General features: G+C 42.6%; 4 protein-coding genes across 5 annotated transcripts; 1 reads left to right on the forward strand and 3 right to left on the reverse strand.

Moving 5' to 3' along the window:
- Window positions 1-1,367: 1,367 nt before the first annotated feature.
- Window positions 1,368-5,036, reverse strand: LOC115762777 (protein tipE). Of its 2 annotated transcripts, none has more exons than XM_030705127.1 (5): window positions 4,778-5,036; window positions 4,011-4,206; window positions 3,776-3,949; window positions 3,464-3,700; window positions 1,368-1,785 (listed from the first exon to the last, which is right to left on the reverse strand). In XM_030705127.1, exons 1-5 carry the CDS (start codon window positions 5,019-5,021, stop codon window positions 1,740-1,742), a joined length of 897 nt encoding a protein of 298 aa, XP_030560987.1. In that variant the 5' UTR covers window positions 5,022-5,036; the 3' UTR covers window positions 1,368-1,739. The 2 variants fall into 2 exon arrangements, with proteins under 2 accessions (XP_030560987.1, XP_030560986.1); XM_030705126.1 differs by having other exon boundaries at window positions 1,368-3,083.
- Window positions 5,037-5,952: 916 nt separating this feature from the next.
- Window positions 5,953-8,977, reverse strand: LOC115762776. Its single transcript, XM_030705125.1, has 2 exons — window positions 6,963-8,977; window positions 5,953-6,026 (listed from the first exon to the last, which is right to left on the reverse strand). The coding sequence occupies exon 1, from the start codon at window positions 8,317-8,319 to the stop codon at window positions 6,973-6,975; it is 1,347 nt and encodes a 448-aa protein (XP_030560985.1). The 5' UTR covers window positions 8,320-8,977; the 3' UTR covers window positions 5,953-6,026; window positions 6,963-6,972.
- An 809-nt stretch (window positions 8,978-9,786) lies between these two features.
- LOC115762778 (V-type proton ATPase subunit e) lies at window positions 9,787-10,291 on the reverse strand. The gene has a single exon (XM_030705129.1). The coding sequence runs from the start codon at window positions 10,195-10,197 to the stop codon at window positions 9,940-9,942; it is 258 nt and encodes an 85-aa protein (XP_030560989.1). The 5' UTR covers window positions 10,198-10,291; the 3' UTR covers window positions 9,787-9,939.
- Window positions 10,292-13,638: 3,347 nt separating this feature from the next.
- Window positions 13,639-17,134, forward strand: LOC115762774 (protein tipE). The gene is made up of 2 exons (XM_030705124.1): window positions 13,639-15,883; window positions 16,405-17,134. Exons 1-2 carry the CDS (start codon window positions 14,571-14,573, stop codon window positions 16,466-16,468), a joined length of 1,377 nt encoding a protein of 458 aa, XP_030560984.1. The 5' UTR covers window positions 13,639-14,570; the 3' UTR covers window positions 16,469-17,134.
- The last annotated feature ends 963 nt before the right edge of the window (window positions 17,135-18,097 follow it).

An 18,097-nucleotide genomic window follows, 5' to 3' on the forward strand; every position in this document is an offset into this window, starting at 1 on the left:
ACTGGCTGCTGTCCTGGGCCAGGGCTGACTGGCTGCGCACTTTTACTTTTTCAAGTGAAAACGAAAGTAATTGACAAAACAAACCCTTAACCCCAAGTTGAACCAGCTGGCCCAATTTCGACAGTTCGACGCATGCGCTTCGCACAGCCAGAGCAAAAGCTTTGGCCCAGCTCTGACTCTCTCTCTGTCTCTCTCTCTCTCTCTCTGTCTCTCTGTCTCTCTTGTTCTCTCTTTCTCTCTCTCTTAGTGCACACTCAGCTATTCTGCCATGTCCAATCTTAGGCTAAAGACGTATGCAAATGGACCTTATAGCTAAACCTTATCTTCCATTTTATTATAGCCTAAACCAGTGGAAAATGGGTGAAAATAGTTGAAAGTTAATTAGGAGTAGAATGCTTAAACTGGGTCAAACTTTCGATAACCTCAAGAGCTAGAGCCTTACAATTTTGAAGTACATTATTTCTATATCTTTTATACTCTTCTCTACTGCTAAGATATTACTAAATACCCCTTGAGACACATGTTCTTAGGGTATAACCCAATAACTACTTGCAACTAGATGCTATGTAGTTACACGTAGAGCATAAACAAATTGAGAATATACCAAGCTTGGAATAGTTCGGGGCACAATCAATGAGAGAACATTTTCTGATCAATTGTTAACTTTATAAATCAAGGAAATTGTAAACAATATTTAGACACCTAGTCGAACCCTCGGGTCGGGTTTAATTTTGTCAAATAAAACAATCATAAATTCGGTTCTCATTAGTTTTTTTTTTTTATAGTTGAATTGTTTATTAATTAGGCCGTTAGCTTGTTAAATTTGTTTATTGATAAAGACACGTTAAGTAAAAAATTTGTAATCATTTTTTTGCATTTCAAATATTTTTGTTTGTTTTCGTTTGATTTAAAAAATTCTCATAAGCAACGTGCGTTAAATCGGTTCTGCTATTAAGCTATATATATATATACCTATATATATATATATTATATATATATTTATATATACTTGTATATACTTGTTATATGATTCCATTAAATGTTCCATTTCTAGATTTTTACATAGGTTTTTTAAAACTATTTCAAAATGTCGCAAATTGTGTGTTTTTGTGAATGCTGTTAGTTGAATTATTTTGAGTATGTATTTTGTTTTTTTTTTTTGGTTCCGATTTCTATGGGCATTACGACCAAATGTTTCAGAGCTAGCAAATGGAATCTCTGCTTCAGCACAGACTTTTAGCTAGTTATACAATTTTGTTTGATTTTTTTTTTACGAATTTTACATAATATTTTGTTTATGACTACTATCACAATTCTTTTTGAAAACAAGCTTATTTTTTTTTGTTGTTTGTTTTTAGTTTGAGAAATTGAGATTTGATCTGTTGGGCCAGGCGGAGCATCCAGCTGCGTTCAAAAGCGAGCGAAAGTAGAACAAAAGCTTTCAATTTCTCTATTTTTGAGATAAATGTGTATAAAGCATAATAAGATGTGTGTGAAAATTGGCAATGAGCTAATTGTTTTAAAAGATTTAAATATGTTTTTTTGTTTTTTTAGATCTCAAGTAGAATTTCAATGCTCCGCTGTGTCTCCTTTATACTTTAATGGCAGATGGCTTTACTTCTATAATATTTTTTAAGCTATATGTGTGTGTGTGTGAGTGTGTGTGTGTTTTTGGTACAGACTACAAAGTTAATTAGCTAAGTTGTTAAGAGAGTTTATTAACTAATTTGAATTTATTGCTAGTATTCCATTTCATCCTCTTCATCGCTGTGACACAGAAGTTTGCTAAAAGAATTCATTGGTACGAAAGTTCAAAAACGTTTCTAATGCGAATTACAATTTAAGCAAAATATCAGTTTAAATACCAGATTATTCAGTTACATTAGTTGGGTACATGCCAAAGGTTCTTTAACTATAGCCTGAGGCAAATACACTCAGAGAAAATGCAACTAGCTTCGTATTTGTAGCAAGTTCCTTCTTTAGAAAGTTGAAATTCTTTCAAACTTGATTCAATGTGAAATCTTTTTTACTTGCATTTGAGAACTTTTAATGCTTAGTTTGAGTATGCAAATTCTTATTCTTATTCTTATTACAAGTTTTTGAAACTTAAACGAAGCCATTTTCTTTTAAAACAATATGAAATCCTTTTTGCTTGCAGTGAGAACTTTTCATGCTTAGTTTAAGCATGCAAATTCTTAGAATAAGTCTGCAGTGCTTAAACCAAGCTCTTCTTTTTACAATTTTCTTCAAAAGCATGCAATCCTTTAAAAAAAATGTTAATTATATTTCTTAAATTAAGTAAGTAAATCTTTAAAAGAATGTTTTTCATGCTTAATTTAAGTATGACTAATATTCCTCTTAAAGATTGAATGCTTTTGAAGAAAATGATAAATATTATAGAAATATGGCTTTAACTAGATCTTGGCTCTAGAGCTAGATCTTTTCTCTGAGTGTACTTATCTTAAAGTGAAGCATGCAAAAACTAAAGTCAAATAACTAGAAATACTGGAAAAACATGCTACTATTATATATAATTAGGTATTTATTTTTTGGTCGCATATAAACTGAGCGTTGTATAGTGAATAATATTCAAAGTCTGGACTAGTGCAGGGTTTTCTTTTTTGAGGGATACTCGAAAGTATCTCAACAAAGACTATAGCTATATAATGCAGTATATATCAGTTTGTGCTCTTTGATTATTGAATAAGTCTTGTTGAGAGTTCGAAGGAGTTTTTATATAATTAATTGCGAGATGACAGCTTGAAGCTGAGCTCGTGAAACATATATATATATATATATATATATATTTGCTAAGGACACTTCAGAGTAACTTTTTCAAAGCCGAGTTTACGTTTTGTTTTTGTGTACTGAGCGTGATCTCTAACAAAGCGTTTGATTGTGTCAGGTTTTTCTTTTGCTAGCACTTAGATTTAAGTTGTAGTCCCTCGATTTGAACAACTAGCTTAGAATGTGAAGGGGGCGGGGGAGCACAACAAATTCAGGCACTGTCGCTTTTCAGAGTTATTCAATATACTTTTAAAGTTAACGACTTTTCCGTATTACATTTCATGCAGTTAACGATCCTGAAAGTAATTTGTACAAAGAGAAAAAAGAAAACGTAAAGCGCATGAAAAGTCTGTCGAAGGGAACTTAAAAGCGAGACGAGCTTTTTTTAACAAACTTAAGATAGACGATTTTCGAGGCCAATCAGGATTATAGAGAGCATAACAATTACAATCGATAACAATATGATAGACGATATACGATTAACGATATACGATTAACGATATACGATTAACGATTACTTTTGACAATCTCAATACAAGGCACAATGGATTATTATAAATATTAAAGTATTGTTTTTGTTTATGTGTGGGCTTTTACTACATTACGGGCTTTTATAAAATTTCTTGTATGAGAACACAAAAACTAGATGCTTGCGACTGCGATTTGGTCAACTCACTCTTCCTTGGTTGGAAACTTTTCGGCATAGACCCGTGAGGATTTGTTGCACGCCTTCTCACAGCAGGGGCAATACCAATAGCTGAGCACCCCGATCGAGATGGCAAAGAGCACATTCGGTATTATCAGCGACAGCACCAGATGATACAGATTATTCTCCCACGAATAGCGACCGATGACGACCTGCGGATAGGCGCGACTATAGTAGCAGGGAAACGGTTCGCCAATGTGAGAGAAGCTGTGTCATGGATGACAAAGAAGTTAAAATTGTATATATATATATAAATAATTAGCTAAGCGATGAAGCACCCACCCATATTGTCTGGCAAAAACGCTGCAATTGGTCGTGGGCGGGTAGCCGCAACCCTCGGAGTTGATCAGAAACTTTGTATAGCTGACATCCCAATTGACGCGCTCCAAGTCTCGAGGATTGCGCTCCCATTCGCTGTAGGGTATGCGCGTATAGTTGACAAACAGCTGATGGCACCTGGCAGAGAGAAACCATATAAACTACTAGTTTAATCGAATATAGATCTCTCTCTACTTACTTGGTGAGTGATGAGGTGCAGCCCTCGCGACAGGAGCTCCAGGTGCAGTTCTTGATGCCCTCCGCATAAATGTGATCGATGACAACGCAGGTCACCGGCACCGGATCGTAGTCGGCTATAATTGTTGAGATGGCGGGATCCACGACAAAGGGTATCAGGAAGAGAAATGTGAACACCGACAGTATGGCAGTCGTACCTATAGAGGGTAAGCGTAAGCTGTAGAAAGTGCTTCAGTTGCAAACCAAGGCTGCAATTCGTTTTGAGGCTTGAACATGAAGCTGTGAGTGTGCTGTGAAAAAACAGTTTCCGGGTTTGAACCAGCTTGACGGTTCAAACCTTGTGGAAAATCACGCTAGAAACCTAGAACTTTTGATTATGAGAATGTGAAGTGAAAACAATAGAAGCTACCACATCAACCATTAAAACCTGTTTCAGGGTTTGAGCCTGCTTGGTTCAAGCCCTGTGGAAAACAAAAGTTCACAGTTCGAAAGTTGAACTTTTTATTAAAAGCATTTTTTGGAAGACAACCAGAGTTCGAACCAAAAGCTTGAGCTTTAAACCATTTCAACCTATGCAATCAGTTTCACGGTTTGAACCAGCTTGACGGTTCAAACTCTATGGAAAATCACAGTTCATAGTTCAGTTCCCACAACTTTTGATTATAAGAATGTTAAGTAGAAGACAACCAGCTTCAGCTTCGAACCAGCGTCTTTACTTTTAATGGATTTGCAGCCATGGTATAAAACTATCTAGATCCTGAAACTTACCAAGGCACACGGAGGTGTAGAATTTCGCCTTCTCGAGTATGCTATCGATTTCGATCTCCTCGCGCTTGGCCTTGATGGCGTCGACGCAACCGCTGCCTGGCCGGATCGGTCCGTGCGATTGGCAGGAGGATCGGCCCGAACGGCTGCTGCTCAGGCTCATTTTGCTGGCCGACAGTGTTTGGGCCGAGAGCGTCGGACTCGTCGGCATCGACGTGGTCGTTGTCAGCGTTGAGCTCTTCTTCATGCTTACTCTTGTTTTTGCGAGTGTGTGTCGTGTGTGTGTGGATGAATGTTTTTGGTTTTTTTGTGGGTTTCTTTTATTATGTTATCACTAAAAGCCTTAAAAATGAACACCGCTAACTTTTTGCTGCTCGCCGAGCCTACAACAATAAACAACTTTAATGAGAGCTTCCCGCTCTCTACCCCTAGCCTAAAGTTTCCCCAAGGTTTCCTTAAGGTTTCCCTAAGGTTTCCTAAGGTTTCCTTAAGGTTTCCTTAAGATGGTTTCCTTTTCGTTAACCCAAAAGTTGATCTCTTTTCTTTTCGTCTTGTCGAAATGGAAATTTGTTTTTTGTCTTTAGTCTAAGTCTTTGTTTTTGGTTTTTAAAATTGCAATTGGATTTTGCATTAATTTTAGCTAAATTTTGTTAGTTAGTTGAACTTTTCTTTGGTTTTTTTTCTTTGTCTTTGGTTTTGTTGAAATCTTCTTAGTTTTGATCACGCATCCCTCCAAACCGTTTGACCATTATCCGCCTGCTCCTAAGGGCCGATTCTTCTATCCTTTTGTGGATTGTGTCTTCATGTGGCTGTGTCTCTGTCTGATTGTGTGTGTGCGTGCATTGAGTGCATTTCTTTGTATTCTCTCTATATGGATATTAACTTAAAGTTAAATAATCGAATCAACATTCGGCCCACGAATTACTCTCAGTATGTGGCCTAACCTTATACGAAAACGAAATATATATATATATATATATATATATATATATGTATAAATTATACTAATATTGTCTGTTCTGATTTTGTTCCGTAACTCGAGAATTTGTCACGTGCCTCGCATGTGGTGTGTTGTGTGATTTGCTGTTAGCTCGGGAGTGTCCTTGCAAGCCGCTCAGGTGTGTGGTCTAGTTAGAAGTTCGATGGAAGGATTACAAAGTGTTGCGATTGATAACAATGCCCAACTCCATTTACTGCAAAGCGAAGACGCCCGTCTGATGCACCGGACTGTCTTCCTGGAGCAGAGGAATGCCTGAAAAGCAGAGCGCAGAGAAGGAAGGTTTATCTATGAAAGGTTCTTACGTAGCAGTGCTATGTTTCTATGCTATGCTATGCCTTAAAGCTATGTTCTAACTCTAGTGATGTCTGAGAATTGGAGCAGAGTTAACAGGAAGTTTCATAAACATGAACATGGGTCAGACGTTATATAACGCCTGAGATAATCCTGAAATGTAGAGAGAGAGGAGGACTAAGGTTGTAAGGAGGTCGTCATGTATTGATCATAGGTTGGGCTTTAAATATCGCCTGACAAATTCCTGAAGCGTAGAGGTGAGAGAGGACTTCCATAAAGCGAGATTCTAAGGAGGTTCTTATGATGATCGCATGTTGTGCGTTGTATATGGCCTAAGGAACACCTGAAGAATAGAGTTGAGAGGGGACTAAGGTTCTAAGAAGGTCGTTATATTTCTCCTGAGGAATAACTGAAGAGTAGAGGCGGGAGAGGACTTCCATAAAGCGAGATTCCAAGAAGGTTCTTATGAAGAATAGAGTTGAGAGGGGACTAAGGTCTAGGAAGGTCGTTATATTTCTCCTGAGGAATAACTGAAGAGTAGAGGCGGGAGAGGACTTGCATAAAGCAAGATTCTAAGGAGGTTCTTATGTATTGATCGTAGGTTGTGCGTTAAATATGGCCTAAAGAACGACTGAAGAGTAGAGTTGAGAGAGGACCTTCACAAGGAACCTAGTTTTAAGGAGGTTCTCACATGATAATCATAGGATGCGCGTATAAGGTTGCCTCTAACACTACTCGAGCATGGCTGGTGCGTTAACTATGGCCTCTGCGACTAGGTGATCCTTAACCTATGTTAGATTTACCCCATAGGCTGTTGGTTAGGCAAGGCAAATGCTGAGAACTCCGTTGGTAGCACATATTTAGGAATAGTTACGATTTGGATTTGGGGTAGCTTACGTGACGGATCTCATAGAGCCATGACTTCGTCGCCACCGCCGCCAGCCATGTCGGCGCTGGTCGGAGCGCCGGGGTTGTTCTTGGACAAAACGGAGGCGGTGTCGACGCAGCCCTTGAAACGCATCTTGGCATCGTCGCCCACATAGACGGTGGTCTGGCACATTATTAGCACCGAGCAGGAGACCACAAACAGCACCGAGGGCACAACCGAGGCGAACACAAACTGGCGATAGGTGACCTCCAGATCGAAACGGGCCACCACGATATCCTTTTTGGACGGCGAATAGAAGCAGGGGAAACGTGCCCGGGCATTATGATCGCTGCCATCACGGCCGAAAACCTTCAGGAATTCCTTGCACTCGTCCTGCAGCGTATTGACGCAACCCTCCAAATTGATCATCAGCTTGGACTCATTCGAAATGGTCAAGTCCACATCGGGCGGCGCTATCTCTGGCACCTGCGTCGCGACCGAGACATGCAAATGACTGAGATATGTAAAGTTGGTCAGATCGCTGAGCATGCTGTGCTCCAGCGTGGAGCCATTGATGCAGTCGACCGCGTCCACGCGATCCGACGTGTTCTTGATATAATAGCACGATGTCATGGCCACATTGTCATTGGACTCGTTCCACACCTCCTCCAAGGTCTCGGCATTGATGGCATTCTGGCACTGCGACAGATACACCTTGTCCCCGCTGAGCACCACCACGTTCTTGTTGCGCGTCGGAATGTCCACGCAGCGTCTATCGCAATTGTACGGCGTGCGTATCTTGCGGCAGGTGCCGCGGCTGCACGAGAACAAACCGCTGATGTCCATGCAGTTGATCTTGCCGCGCCGCCCCGAGCACTTGACGGGCGCATCGCTGTTGTGAAAGACGCACTCGAAGGCGTCGGTTATGTTCAGGCACTGGCCCGCCGTGCAGTTGAAGGTGCCCGTCAGATTCTTGCACTCGTCGTTGATGCAGCGCGCCTTGTCCGCGCGATCCTGATCGATGCCGTAGCACGTTTTGTTCGCCGAATTCGTGCAATTCTGGAAGGTGAGATTTGTGCCGTTGCTGCGCAGATTCACATAGATCTGTATGCAGGCGCCCGAGGTCTTGCTCAGGCACCATTCGCCGCAGCTGCCCCACTCACAGTTGTCCTTGTTCACAGCCCGCGTTGTGGTGCACATGACGGGCGTCGGATCGATGCCGCTCTTGAAGGCGCGCGTCGATGGCATATATATGGCCACGGTGAGATAGACCAGCGCCACGGAGCTGAGCACCAGCGTCATCTGGCATATGCAGATGGTGCCACAGATGCGTGTATCCTGCGGCGGCACCACCAGATCCTCGGTGGCCACCTTTTTCTTGCCCATAATTGCGCTACACTTCTCCTGCTACTGGCTAATCCTCGACAGAGTTAGCTCCTTGCTCTAGCTTATGGCCTGGCTTTTGTGCGCTTGGCCAATTTATTGGCGCATCTTGTTTGTTCTATCGATTGATTCCACGCCCCACGCCCCGCTGCTGCTGCCCACGCCCTGTCGCCTTGGCGTGCTGTTATATAATCCGGAATTGACTTGGCGAGATTACTATTTTTTTTTCTTCTTCCAATGTGTGTGGCGCTGTGCGGGGGGCGTTGCTTTCAATTTAACACACAACTTGACTTATTGATTTTTTTTTTTTTTGTGTAAGTTTCTAATTTTCTAGTTTTAGACTAAAAAGTTGGCCGGAGCTCGCCCGTCGCCAGCTTCGTGCACTTAATTTGTGTAATTAACAACAATCTAGCAGCTAGTTTGAATTATGATAATTAAATATTTTTTGCTATTTTCTATTTAGTTGCCAGCTGGCATTTGCCTGGGACTTCACACAGGCCCTGCTGCCTGGCTTTGCACAATTTTCGCACTGAATTGGCCACGGCTTTTGCTTCTGTCTCTGCCAGCTCTATTGGCTGCACTCGTGTGCTTGACACTCGGCACCAACTCTCCATCTCCATCTCCGTCTCCTGACCGCCGACAACATGTCGCCAGCTAGCCAGCCACCCAGCTCTGCTCTCGGCTGTCTGGCAGAAATCAGAGCGATGCGCGCGCATTTTTATTACAAAATCAATAAAACCGCATTCACGTTTTGCATGAGCTGCTCCTGCTCTCTGTTTGTCGCCACCTTCTACCTTCCCTGGGCGCTGCTTTTTCATTGATTAAGCTACGCGTGACCGGAGCATGTGCACTACGCCCCTCCTTGCCCTCGGTTGCCGCCCCCTGTGCTTTTGGATGCAGGGCACGGGGACAGGGTCGCCAAGAGAGCGGCAGGCGCAGCGGGTGGGCGTGCTGGGCATGACGTCGGCGTCGCAATGAACCAAACGAGTGTAGTTTTAAATACTCTCGGAGAGGGTATAACAACTTTGTCGTGATATATGTAACGCATAGGAGAAGTTCCTATAGAGTGTTTATATGCTCAATCAGCCTCGACAGGCGGGTCGGTCCTTGTCTGTCCGCCCGGAATGGGATGACGATCTTGTTGAGAGTATAACAATTTTGTCGTGGAAGGCTTAACCCATAGGAGAGGCTCCATAGTCTTTATATTCTCGATCAGCATCAACAGCCAGGTCGATGAGTCCATCTGTCCTTCCGGAATGGGATTACTTTATCTTAAAGCTGCCCAGGAAACTCAGCTTAACTCCCGCAAAACCCGTATCCGATTGGACTACTCTACTAATAGCGCCTCCGGCAACAAATGGTCCAGAACAGGGGCTCATCTACATGTCCGCAAGGGTATTTGGTCTGCGGCTATCCGAAAAGAGTTTTCTTTTCTAGTTTTTTAGTACATATCGTGTGCATATAAATATATATGTATATGTTTCCTCTATATTTGCGCTGGAATGCACATGGTTAACAATTTGCACTATAAATTAAGTTAAGTATAAAAAAAACGGAGCGTGGCCCGTGCTTTAAGAGATTTACACAACAGAAATAAGAGCTGAATCCGGCTGTAAATCCGACTTAGCCGTCCGTGATGGGCATGTTCCAGGATTGTGCCATCAGCTGTATCACCTTTTTGCTTAGTCTGGGTCCGATCAGCGGATTCATTTGCGCCATATAGCAGCAGAGCCAGAAGAGCCAGCAGCAGCCCGCGGTCAGCATCAGAATGCACTGAGTCAGCTTCTGTTGCGGTCCCCGGGGCGTTATTATCGAACCGCCAATGCCGACGGCAGCCCACAGGCCGGTGAAGAACAATACGGGCAGTACAGCGGCGCCCATGTTAAAAGTTTATTTAAAAAAATTTGTGCAAATTGCGTAGAGCTGCGATTTACAATTGAATTTCACTTGTTGGCTGTCTTTGTTTTTTTTTCGCTGACTTGCGATAGTTGCTTGCCTACCGATATACGCCTATCGCAACCGAAGCAGCTGTGCGAGCAGTGCTGCCAACCTGCTGCAAAGTGGCATTATAGAAAGGCGCTAAATTTGAACACAGCTTGGCCATGCCTAGCCATATATAATTGTAATAAAGCTAAATTCAGCTAATTGAGTTCAGTTCATTGTTGACAAACTATAAGTCAAATGCAAAGTGGCACGTTTTAAGGTATTTTGAAAGTGTTTTTAGATATTTAAAAAGCATTTTCACTTTAAATTGTTAGCTTAACTTATTTTGTTAACTGGCCAACAACAAATGTAGCTAATATATTAGTAGATATTATGAAAACCTATAACTTTCTATTAGGCGAACGCAATCTTAACATCACTTGCCTTTGACAGCACTTTCCAATTAATTTATCAGTCCGAAATATATATAAAACTAGGCAAAAAACTTCTGTAAAATATTGACTAAATAACTAACTTTTCCGACTTGCCCTTTGTTTGGTTTCAGCCCATTGAATAATCAATGGCAAGTGTTATTGAGAATTTCACATTGTTGATTGGGCAGACGACGACAATTTGTGGGTTGGGTTTGCTTTATGGGTATTCTCTACAAATATGGCTGCGCTCCTAAGTAGGCAACACTTCTTGCACGGCAAAAGAAGGTCAAATGCAGTGAAAGTTGTTTGTTTTATTTTTGTATATTTTTAAATATAATTCGTTACTCACATTTACAAGTTGTGGGCGCTTCCAGTTCTATTCAGGTTTATTTACGTTCGCGGACACACACACACAGACACACAAAGCACATGCTACACTCTCACACACACTCACACGCACACACACACACACGCACAGCACTTACACACACAGGCACATGTGTATGCAGCGTCGTTTCATAATGGAAATGCAGCAGTATTCGTTAAATTATTACTTTTCTTAATATTTGTTAATGTTTGTTAACTTTTTACGTTGCGCAGTTTTGTTTTTAAGGCAGTAAATTTGATTTGACCGAAACTTGTAATTTGGTTCTTTTCCTGTTCCTTCGAGCCGAGAAAATTCCAAACAGTTAAATATGTGTGTGACGTGCTGCACGGCTCGCAGCTCACATTTTCCCTGCTGTTTACGCCTGAAATTCTGACATTTCTCGCGAAGCTCGGACATATTTTTTTTTTTAGGCCTGCGCCTGCGCGTCATCTTGGCTGGCTTTACGTCATCCTTTGGGGGTGGCCGCCACTGTTGCTGCTGCTGCAAGCTTTACACGGGCATAACGGTCACGGCCAGTGTTGGCAATTCAGCTATTTTCTAGCTCGTTAGCTGGAAACAGTTAAAATTTTAAATTATTTCGCACTGTAAAACCAACTCGCAGCAACTTTCAACACTAGAAAACCTTGCCAACTGTTTACAAAAAAAATGGCGCGATAGGCAACACTCTGTGTTTCTCTGTTCCACTTGACGCCAAGCAACAGCTTGCTTATTTGAATTCAGCTATTTTTAACAGCTAGTTTTTTGAAGTTGGGCAACACTGGTCCAAACGCGTGAGCGCAAGCTTTGGCCCCGATTGGAGCACAGCGACTGCCGCATGGCCCGTACACTTTTATTGAACATGGGCAAGTGCAAAGCTTGTGCAGAGTCGTGCATGCCCATGTCCAGTTTTTATTTGTGAGTTGTAGCGCAGCGAAAAGCTCGGGCCGCGCGCACATTGCTGGAGCTCGTTCAGCTGCAGCGTCGCCAGTGGCAGTCCTTTCGGTGAAGAGTTCAGCTGTCGCGCGTCGTCGTCGTCGTCGCCGTTCGCCTGCGTCCGCCATTTATTGCCGTCGCCTCTTTGTCGGTCGGTCGAGGCTCCAGCGAAAATGACAAAATGTGAATATGCTCTGTGTATGTGTGACACTCCGTCTCTGTGTGTGTTTGTGTGTTGTTTTCCTTTTTTTTTTTTTGGATTTTGCACTTTTGACCCGTACGCAATCAGGTCATTTAAATGTTGAAACATTGTAAATGAGCCAGGTTTCAGTTTTGTTTGCCGTTAAACAACTTTTGTGCTGATTGAAAAATGCGTAATCGTAGCCTGAACCTTGAGTAAACACACACGCACACATGCACATGCTCCTCGTGTGTGTGTGTGTGTGTACCTGGCTCGCACGCAACGCGACGTCACAGCAGCGCAGCGCAGCGAGACACTGAGGCCTACAACAACGTCATTTGGCCAATGCGCTGTTATAATAACAGAAACATTTTTGAAGTGTTGTTACGCCCCTCCCCAACTCCCGATCGCCCCCGCCCCCTTTTAATCGTTTTGCCCATTTGCCAGTTGGGCTCCATTGATTCATCACAAAAGCAAATGAAAAATCGTTTCGTGCAAAGCACGAGGAGTCGCCAAGGCGACCCCCTTCACGCCGCAGCGCCAGTATATTAGCTGCCATGCCGCATAATGTTGCCACCTCGCCCCATATACATGTGTGCATGTGTGTGTGTGTGTGTGAGTGTGCTTGTGTGTGTGCCATGTAAGCGTGCCAAATGAATTGAAAATTACATGCGGCTCCAATTTTTTTTTTCGCACACCCTGCCCAAACTTTGGGGACGGCACTGTAGCCAGTGCCAACTCCATTGAAGTAGTTCATTTGTGCCGCCCATGTGAGCTCATTGTCGCCAGTTGTAGCTGCCCCCCCCCCCCTCTGCTCTTCCTTTTGGCCTCGCCTGCAGCTGCTGTTCGGCGGCATATTTCCGTTTCGTAATACTCCGGCACACGAGTGCGTCCCCCTGCCCCTTCCCCTGTGCAATGCCATGAATAACAAGTACAACGGCATTTAAATGTACACAGTCGTGGTTATATAAAAATAACTACAAGCCAATGGAAATGCCACTGCGTACTGTCTAAAGCCAAACAAACAAGAACTATTTTTAAACGCATTTTAAGCGCTTACGCGTTGTCTAACGGCATTTTAACAACACCTACACACACCCCCCTTCTCCACCCGCGCTTAACTACTTTACGCACAGTGTTACAGCTGCACGTGGCCGCACGAATAGTGTGAGAAGCAAACGCAAAGAACAAAGCACAGAGCAAAGAGTGCAGAGTGCAAATAAATAAAACAGCAAAGAAAAAGAAGAAGGAATAAGTGAAAAAATAAAACAACATTTGTCCGTCCAGCAAACCAATTTTTTTTCTTTAAATAAAAGCAACTGTCAACAAATGAACTAAATACCAAAAGCTAAGCAGCTACAACAACAACAACAACAACAGCAGCAAGAAGAAGACCAGCTGCAGCAAAAGAGTGAGAAAAGCCGTTACTCAAAATTGGGCATAGGCAGGCCGCGCGCGCACACACACGCATACACCCATACATAGACGCCCGCAAGTACACATATGCGCAGCCTTTTGCCGCAGTCATAAAATAATCAAGCAAAGGCAAGAACTGAACGAACAGACGAAAAGCGACGAGGAGAGGAGAGGAGAAGAGGAGAGGAGTAGCTGCTGCTAAAGCAAAGCAGCGACGCGACTGCAACGTCGAAGGCTGCTGACGAAACATCTCCGCTGGGACACATAAAGCAATTAGCAAAGGTTGACAGCACACACTGTCACACACACACACACACACACACACGCGCGCACATACTGCCAAAGCAAGGCAAGTTAAGATTTGTGGAGTGTCCAATGACTGCTAACATGCGTGCTCTGTCGCATCCCTGGATTATATTTAGACTAATTGCGCGTCGGGCAACAACAACAGAAACAGAAACAGCAACAACAAGAACAACAACGCACAATGCTGCTGCTGCTTCAGCTGCACAGCAGCGGCTGCTGTGATGAGAGCTGAAGAAGGAAATGGAGAGGCAGCGACGACAGCAAACAGAAAGCAAAAGCAAAACGAAACGAAACGTACTCGACTCGCCCTGTGATATAACTGCACCGTAGTTGTAAACGTTTAAATCGTAGCTCATAGTTATCGTTATCGTTATCGATTATATTAGCTTAAGCTAAACAGAACGGGAACTTCGCAACACTTGATTAACGCTGCTCGTGCACCCAAAATATAATATATATATATATATATATATATTTAAGCGTATATATAGTATATATACAATTAGTAAATACACCCTCTCTGCCTGCCTCACACGCGACACACACACACACACACACACACACACGTGAATTTGAAATACTTTGCTGCGCCGCCAGACCTTGCGCCATTTTGTATAGCCGAAAACCGGAAACGGAAATCGAGAAATTCGGTACGCCAATAAGCGCCTCGCAAAATACCGTTAAAAGCCACAGCATGGGAGATGAAGAGAAACGCACCGGCAAAGAGAAGCTGCTCTTCTATACGACGGCATTTTTCATACTTCTCGGCACGTTCAGCCTGTTTGCGTTTCTGTTTCTGGTGCCGTTCGTGATCGAGCCGGCGTTCACCACGATCTTTATGCAGTTCGAGGAGGTGCCGGCCTTGTGCGAGACGTACGACACGGAGATCTACTTCGGCGCTAAGAACTGCTCGTGGTCGTCGTGCCGTGAGGGCTGCACCAAGGACATCTATACGTGCACACAGATTCGCGTTAATTATCGCCTCAATTTGTACAATTTCACGGACGAGTTCAATTTTACGGAGTATCACATCAATTTGCGCGAAGCGGAACGCGTTGTGCCGCCCGTAAAGCGTACGGATCGCTACGAGCGTGCACTACGGGATTACGAGTACGATAATCTGGGCGCCGGCGATGCCAATACCATAGACATGGACTTGGATATGGGCGCCGGCGCCGGCGCCGGTTCAATGGCCACCGGCCATTTCGAGCAGCTCAATTTCGGGGATGCCGACGGCTCCAATGGCTTTCTGATCGAGGATTCGGACGATGGCGCGGGCACGCTCATCAACAGCGAACGACGGCCCTTCGATGAGATCTCCGAACTGAACGAGGGCCTCATGGGCAACAATTCCATATACTATTATGTGGGCGCCCGGCTGTTTCCCAATGTCAAGGGCTGCGGCTATCCGCCAATGCTGAACTGCACCATTTGGCTGAAACGCTATACGAAGATTGGCATCAAGTTTCCGTGCTACTACTCGAAGGTGGATCCCAGTTTGGTCATCAGCGATCTGGACTATTGGCAGAACACGCTGAATCTGGTCTACTCCATGGCCATACCCATACCATCGTTCATCATTTCGGTCATCTATCTGACGTACGCGTACTTTAAGATCTACAACGAGGACGAGGAGACGGCGCCGCTCGACAAGAATGCCGAGGACATGGACATCGATGATATCGATGCCGTCGATGATAGCGACGGCGCCGTCTTGGCGGACAATGCCGCCGGCAGCCAGATTGTCAACATGGACTCGACCACGAACGACAGCTGCCTGGAGGGCGTGCTGCCCAACGGTGGTCCCGGCATGACCAGGTGCATATCGCAGGGTGGCTCCATCACCACATCCGGCCACTATATAGCCCAGTCGCCGGCGGGCTCACAAATGACGCCCAATTCGGAGATCAATTCGTTTGGGCATCAGCTGAAAGTCCAAATGGCCGACGAGTTGTCCAGAGATTCGCTCGAGAATGGCGTGCTGTCCACGTCGAATTCGGTGCAGGGGTAAGAATCGGTCACAATTTCCCTTTATCATCATTTTAAGGCTGCGACTTTTCAACCAGGGCTGCACAACTAAATAAATTCTCGTTGATTCGGTTCACGTTTCGATTCCAGTTTTAGTTGCGACTTTTCTTTATCCAACCCTTCCGGTTAAGGTTCAAGTTACTGAAATTGAAAATCTGGCTTGTTCCGAAGCTCAGTTTACAATTCATTATTATTTAAACTCTTCTAATATCGCCGCGGGCTTCGAACTGGCTTGCAGCATCGGGCAACAACAGGGCTTAGGCTGAGAAGAATTTCCCTTTATTATATTTTTGAGGTTAGGACTTTTCGACCAGGGCTGCACAACCGCATACGTTTTCGTTGGTTCGGTTCACGATTCGAACCCAGTTTTCGGTTCAGTTTTAATTTCAGTTCGGTTTTACGGTTAAGATTCAACTCTGGCCGGTTCGAACCGGCTTGCAGCTTTCTATAACAAGACAACTTCATAGATTTATGTTTAAATCCTTACGATCTTGTTTCAGAAACTTGAGCAAGACGATGACGACGAGTATCTCAACTCCACCTGGGCCGACGGCGGCAGTCTGAAACGTCAGGCGCATGGTCTGGAGAATGTTAGATTCCGATTCGGAAAATGAACCGTTGCTGGAATCCTAAGGAGCAGCGAGCAGCATGAAGCGGAAACGGAAACGGAAACCGAAGTATTTCTACCCTAAAACAATCGATAACAACGCATGCGAATGCGAAACGAACCTGAATACCTTCAGAGCTGTTAGAGACACTTAAAACTATGATAGATTATATATAAATACATATATTTAGCTTAACACACACAAACACACACACACACACACAGTCACATAATATTACGATAGATGAGATTAAGCTTAACTCATTCAGTTTCAAAATTACAGCAAGAAAATATAGTTCTACATATGAAAATCGCTAAGGACGCTGGAGAACCGGATACGGATGGGCGAGTGTTACTTTAATTGGTACAAATACAATAAAAACAACAACATGAGGAGGTGGGAAACAGAAAACACTTAAGTCTATATACCTAAAGCAAATTAAAAAAAAAAAAATGAAAAACTTATACACCATAACATATACAAATATTTACTTGAATTATTTTTCTATTCGCAAGAAACGAGAGCTCGTCTCAAGCGTCTCGCATACCAAAAGGCAACAAAATAATAAATATAAATAAAACTTACAAAAAAAAAACGTATAAAAACTTATTTACAAGTCAATAAATTGGAGAGAAGCGCTGCAGAACATTTTTTTAGATATTGTAATGTTTATTTAATTAAAAATTAAAAGCTAAAAAAAAAACTAAAACTATGCGATAAAATGAACAAAAAACAAGCCTAAGTATATTTGAAATACATAAAAAAAAAGAAAAGAATTATTATAAATATTATGATAACAATATTTAATAATAACAATTGTTATCCTTCTAATTAATGCGGATAAAAACTCACAGCTTTAACTAACGGAAACAGAGGCATAAGATTTTTCTTCTACATATTAATTTTTATTAAGATTATATTATATATGATAATGATAAATAATATTAGGTAATACAAAAAAAAAAAAAATGGTTCAAGCTATTCAATTAAATCTTTTAAATAACTTATGCATTCAACAAAAATCATAATTTAGACCTAAATATGTTTCCTTTTTATATTAACAAGCAAGAAAAGCAAACCCAAACAACAAAAACTACTCGTAATATTTCTAAAGATCGATGCGAATACTCTCAAACTCGTTGCCTAGGCATAGACGCATTTGCAACGGTAACTGCACCTATTGCGAATAATCTATCAAAATGATAAGCAAAGCAAAGATACATAAACACACACACACACACATAGTTTGTTTTTAACAAAAGATATTTGCATGAACACCAAAAAGATAAACTAAACAAACAAGCGCAACTACTAGCTAATATCATGTAAAAGAAAAAAAATACAATTTAAAATGAAAAACAAATGCTACTAGAATTGAAAACAAAAGCGAAACAAAATCTCGAAAATAAATACGCATTTAGCAGCCTACAGACAAAACGCATTTTTATATATATTCAAAAAACGGTTTGGTTTGTTCGAAAATAAGCGACATTTTACAGCACTAATAAAACGGTCATTCCGTCCGATAACAAATCGATATGCGATAACAAGTCACATGCAAGCACTCTTCTTGCAACTGCTTTAC

This window comes from Drosophila novamexicana, unplaced genomic scaffold (genome assembly GCF_003285875.2).
Source record: "Drosophila novamexicana strain 15010-1031.04,08,12 unplaced genomic scaffold, DnovRS2.1 tig00000644-arrow-pilon, whole genome shotgun sequence".
Classification (NCBI taxonomy): Eukaryota; Metazoa; Arthropoda; class Insecta; order Diptera; family Drosophilidae; genus Drosophila; species Drosophila novamexicana.

Excerpts from the sequence above, each read along its gene's own strand:
- LOC115762777 (XM_030705126.1), bottom strand. The coding sequence starts at position 5,021 with ATGAAGAAGAGCTCAACGCTGACAACGACCACGTCGATGCCGACGAGT. Across the intron at positions 4,207-4,777 it reads CTACACCTCCGTGTGCCTTG|GTACGACTGCCATACTGTCG; the intron begins GTAAGTTTCAGG and ends TACCCTCTATAG. Across the intron at positions 3,950-4,010 it reads TGCACCTCATCACTCACCAA|GTGCCATCAGCTGTTTGTCA; the intron begins GTAAGTAGAGAG and ends TCTCTCTGCCAG.
- LOC115762776 (XM_030705125.1), bottom strand. The coding sequence starts at position 8,319 with ATGGGCAAGAAAAAGGTGGCCACCGAGGATCTGGTGGTGCCGCCGCAG.
- LOC115762778 (XM_030705129.1), bottom strand. The coding sequence starts at position 10,197 with ATGGGCGCCGCTGTACTGCCCGTATTGTTCTTCACCGGCCTGTGGGCT.
- LOC115762774 (XM_030705124.1), top strand. The coding sequence starts at position 14,571 with ATGGGAGATGAAGAGAAACGCACCGGCAAAGAGAAGCTGCTCTTCTAT. Across the intron at positions 15,884-16,404 it reads ACGTCGAATTCGGTGCAGGG|AAACTTGAGCAAGACGATGA; the intron begins GTAAGAATCGGT and ends ATCTTGTTTCAG.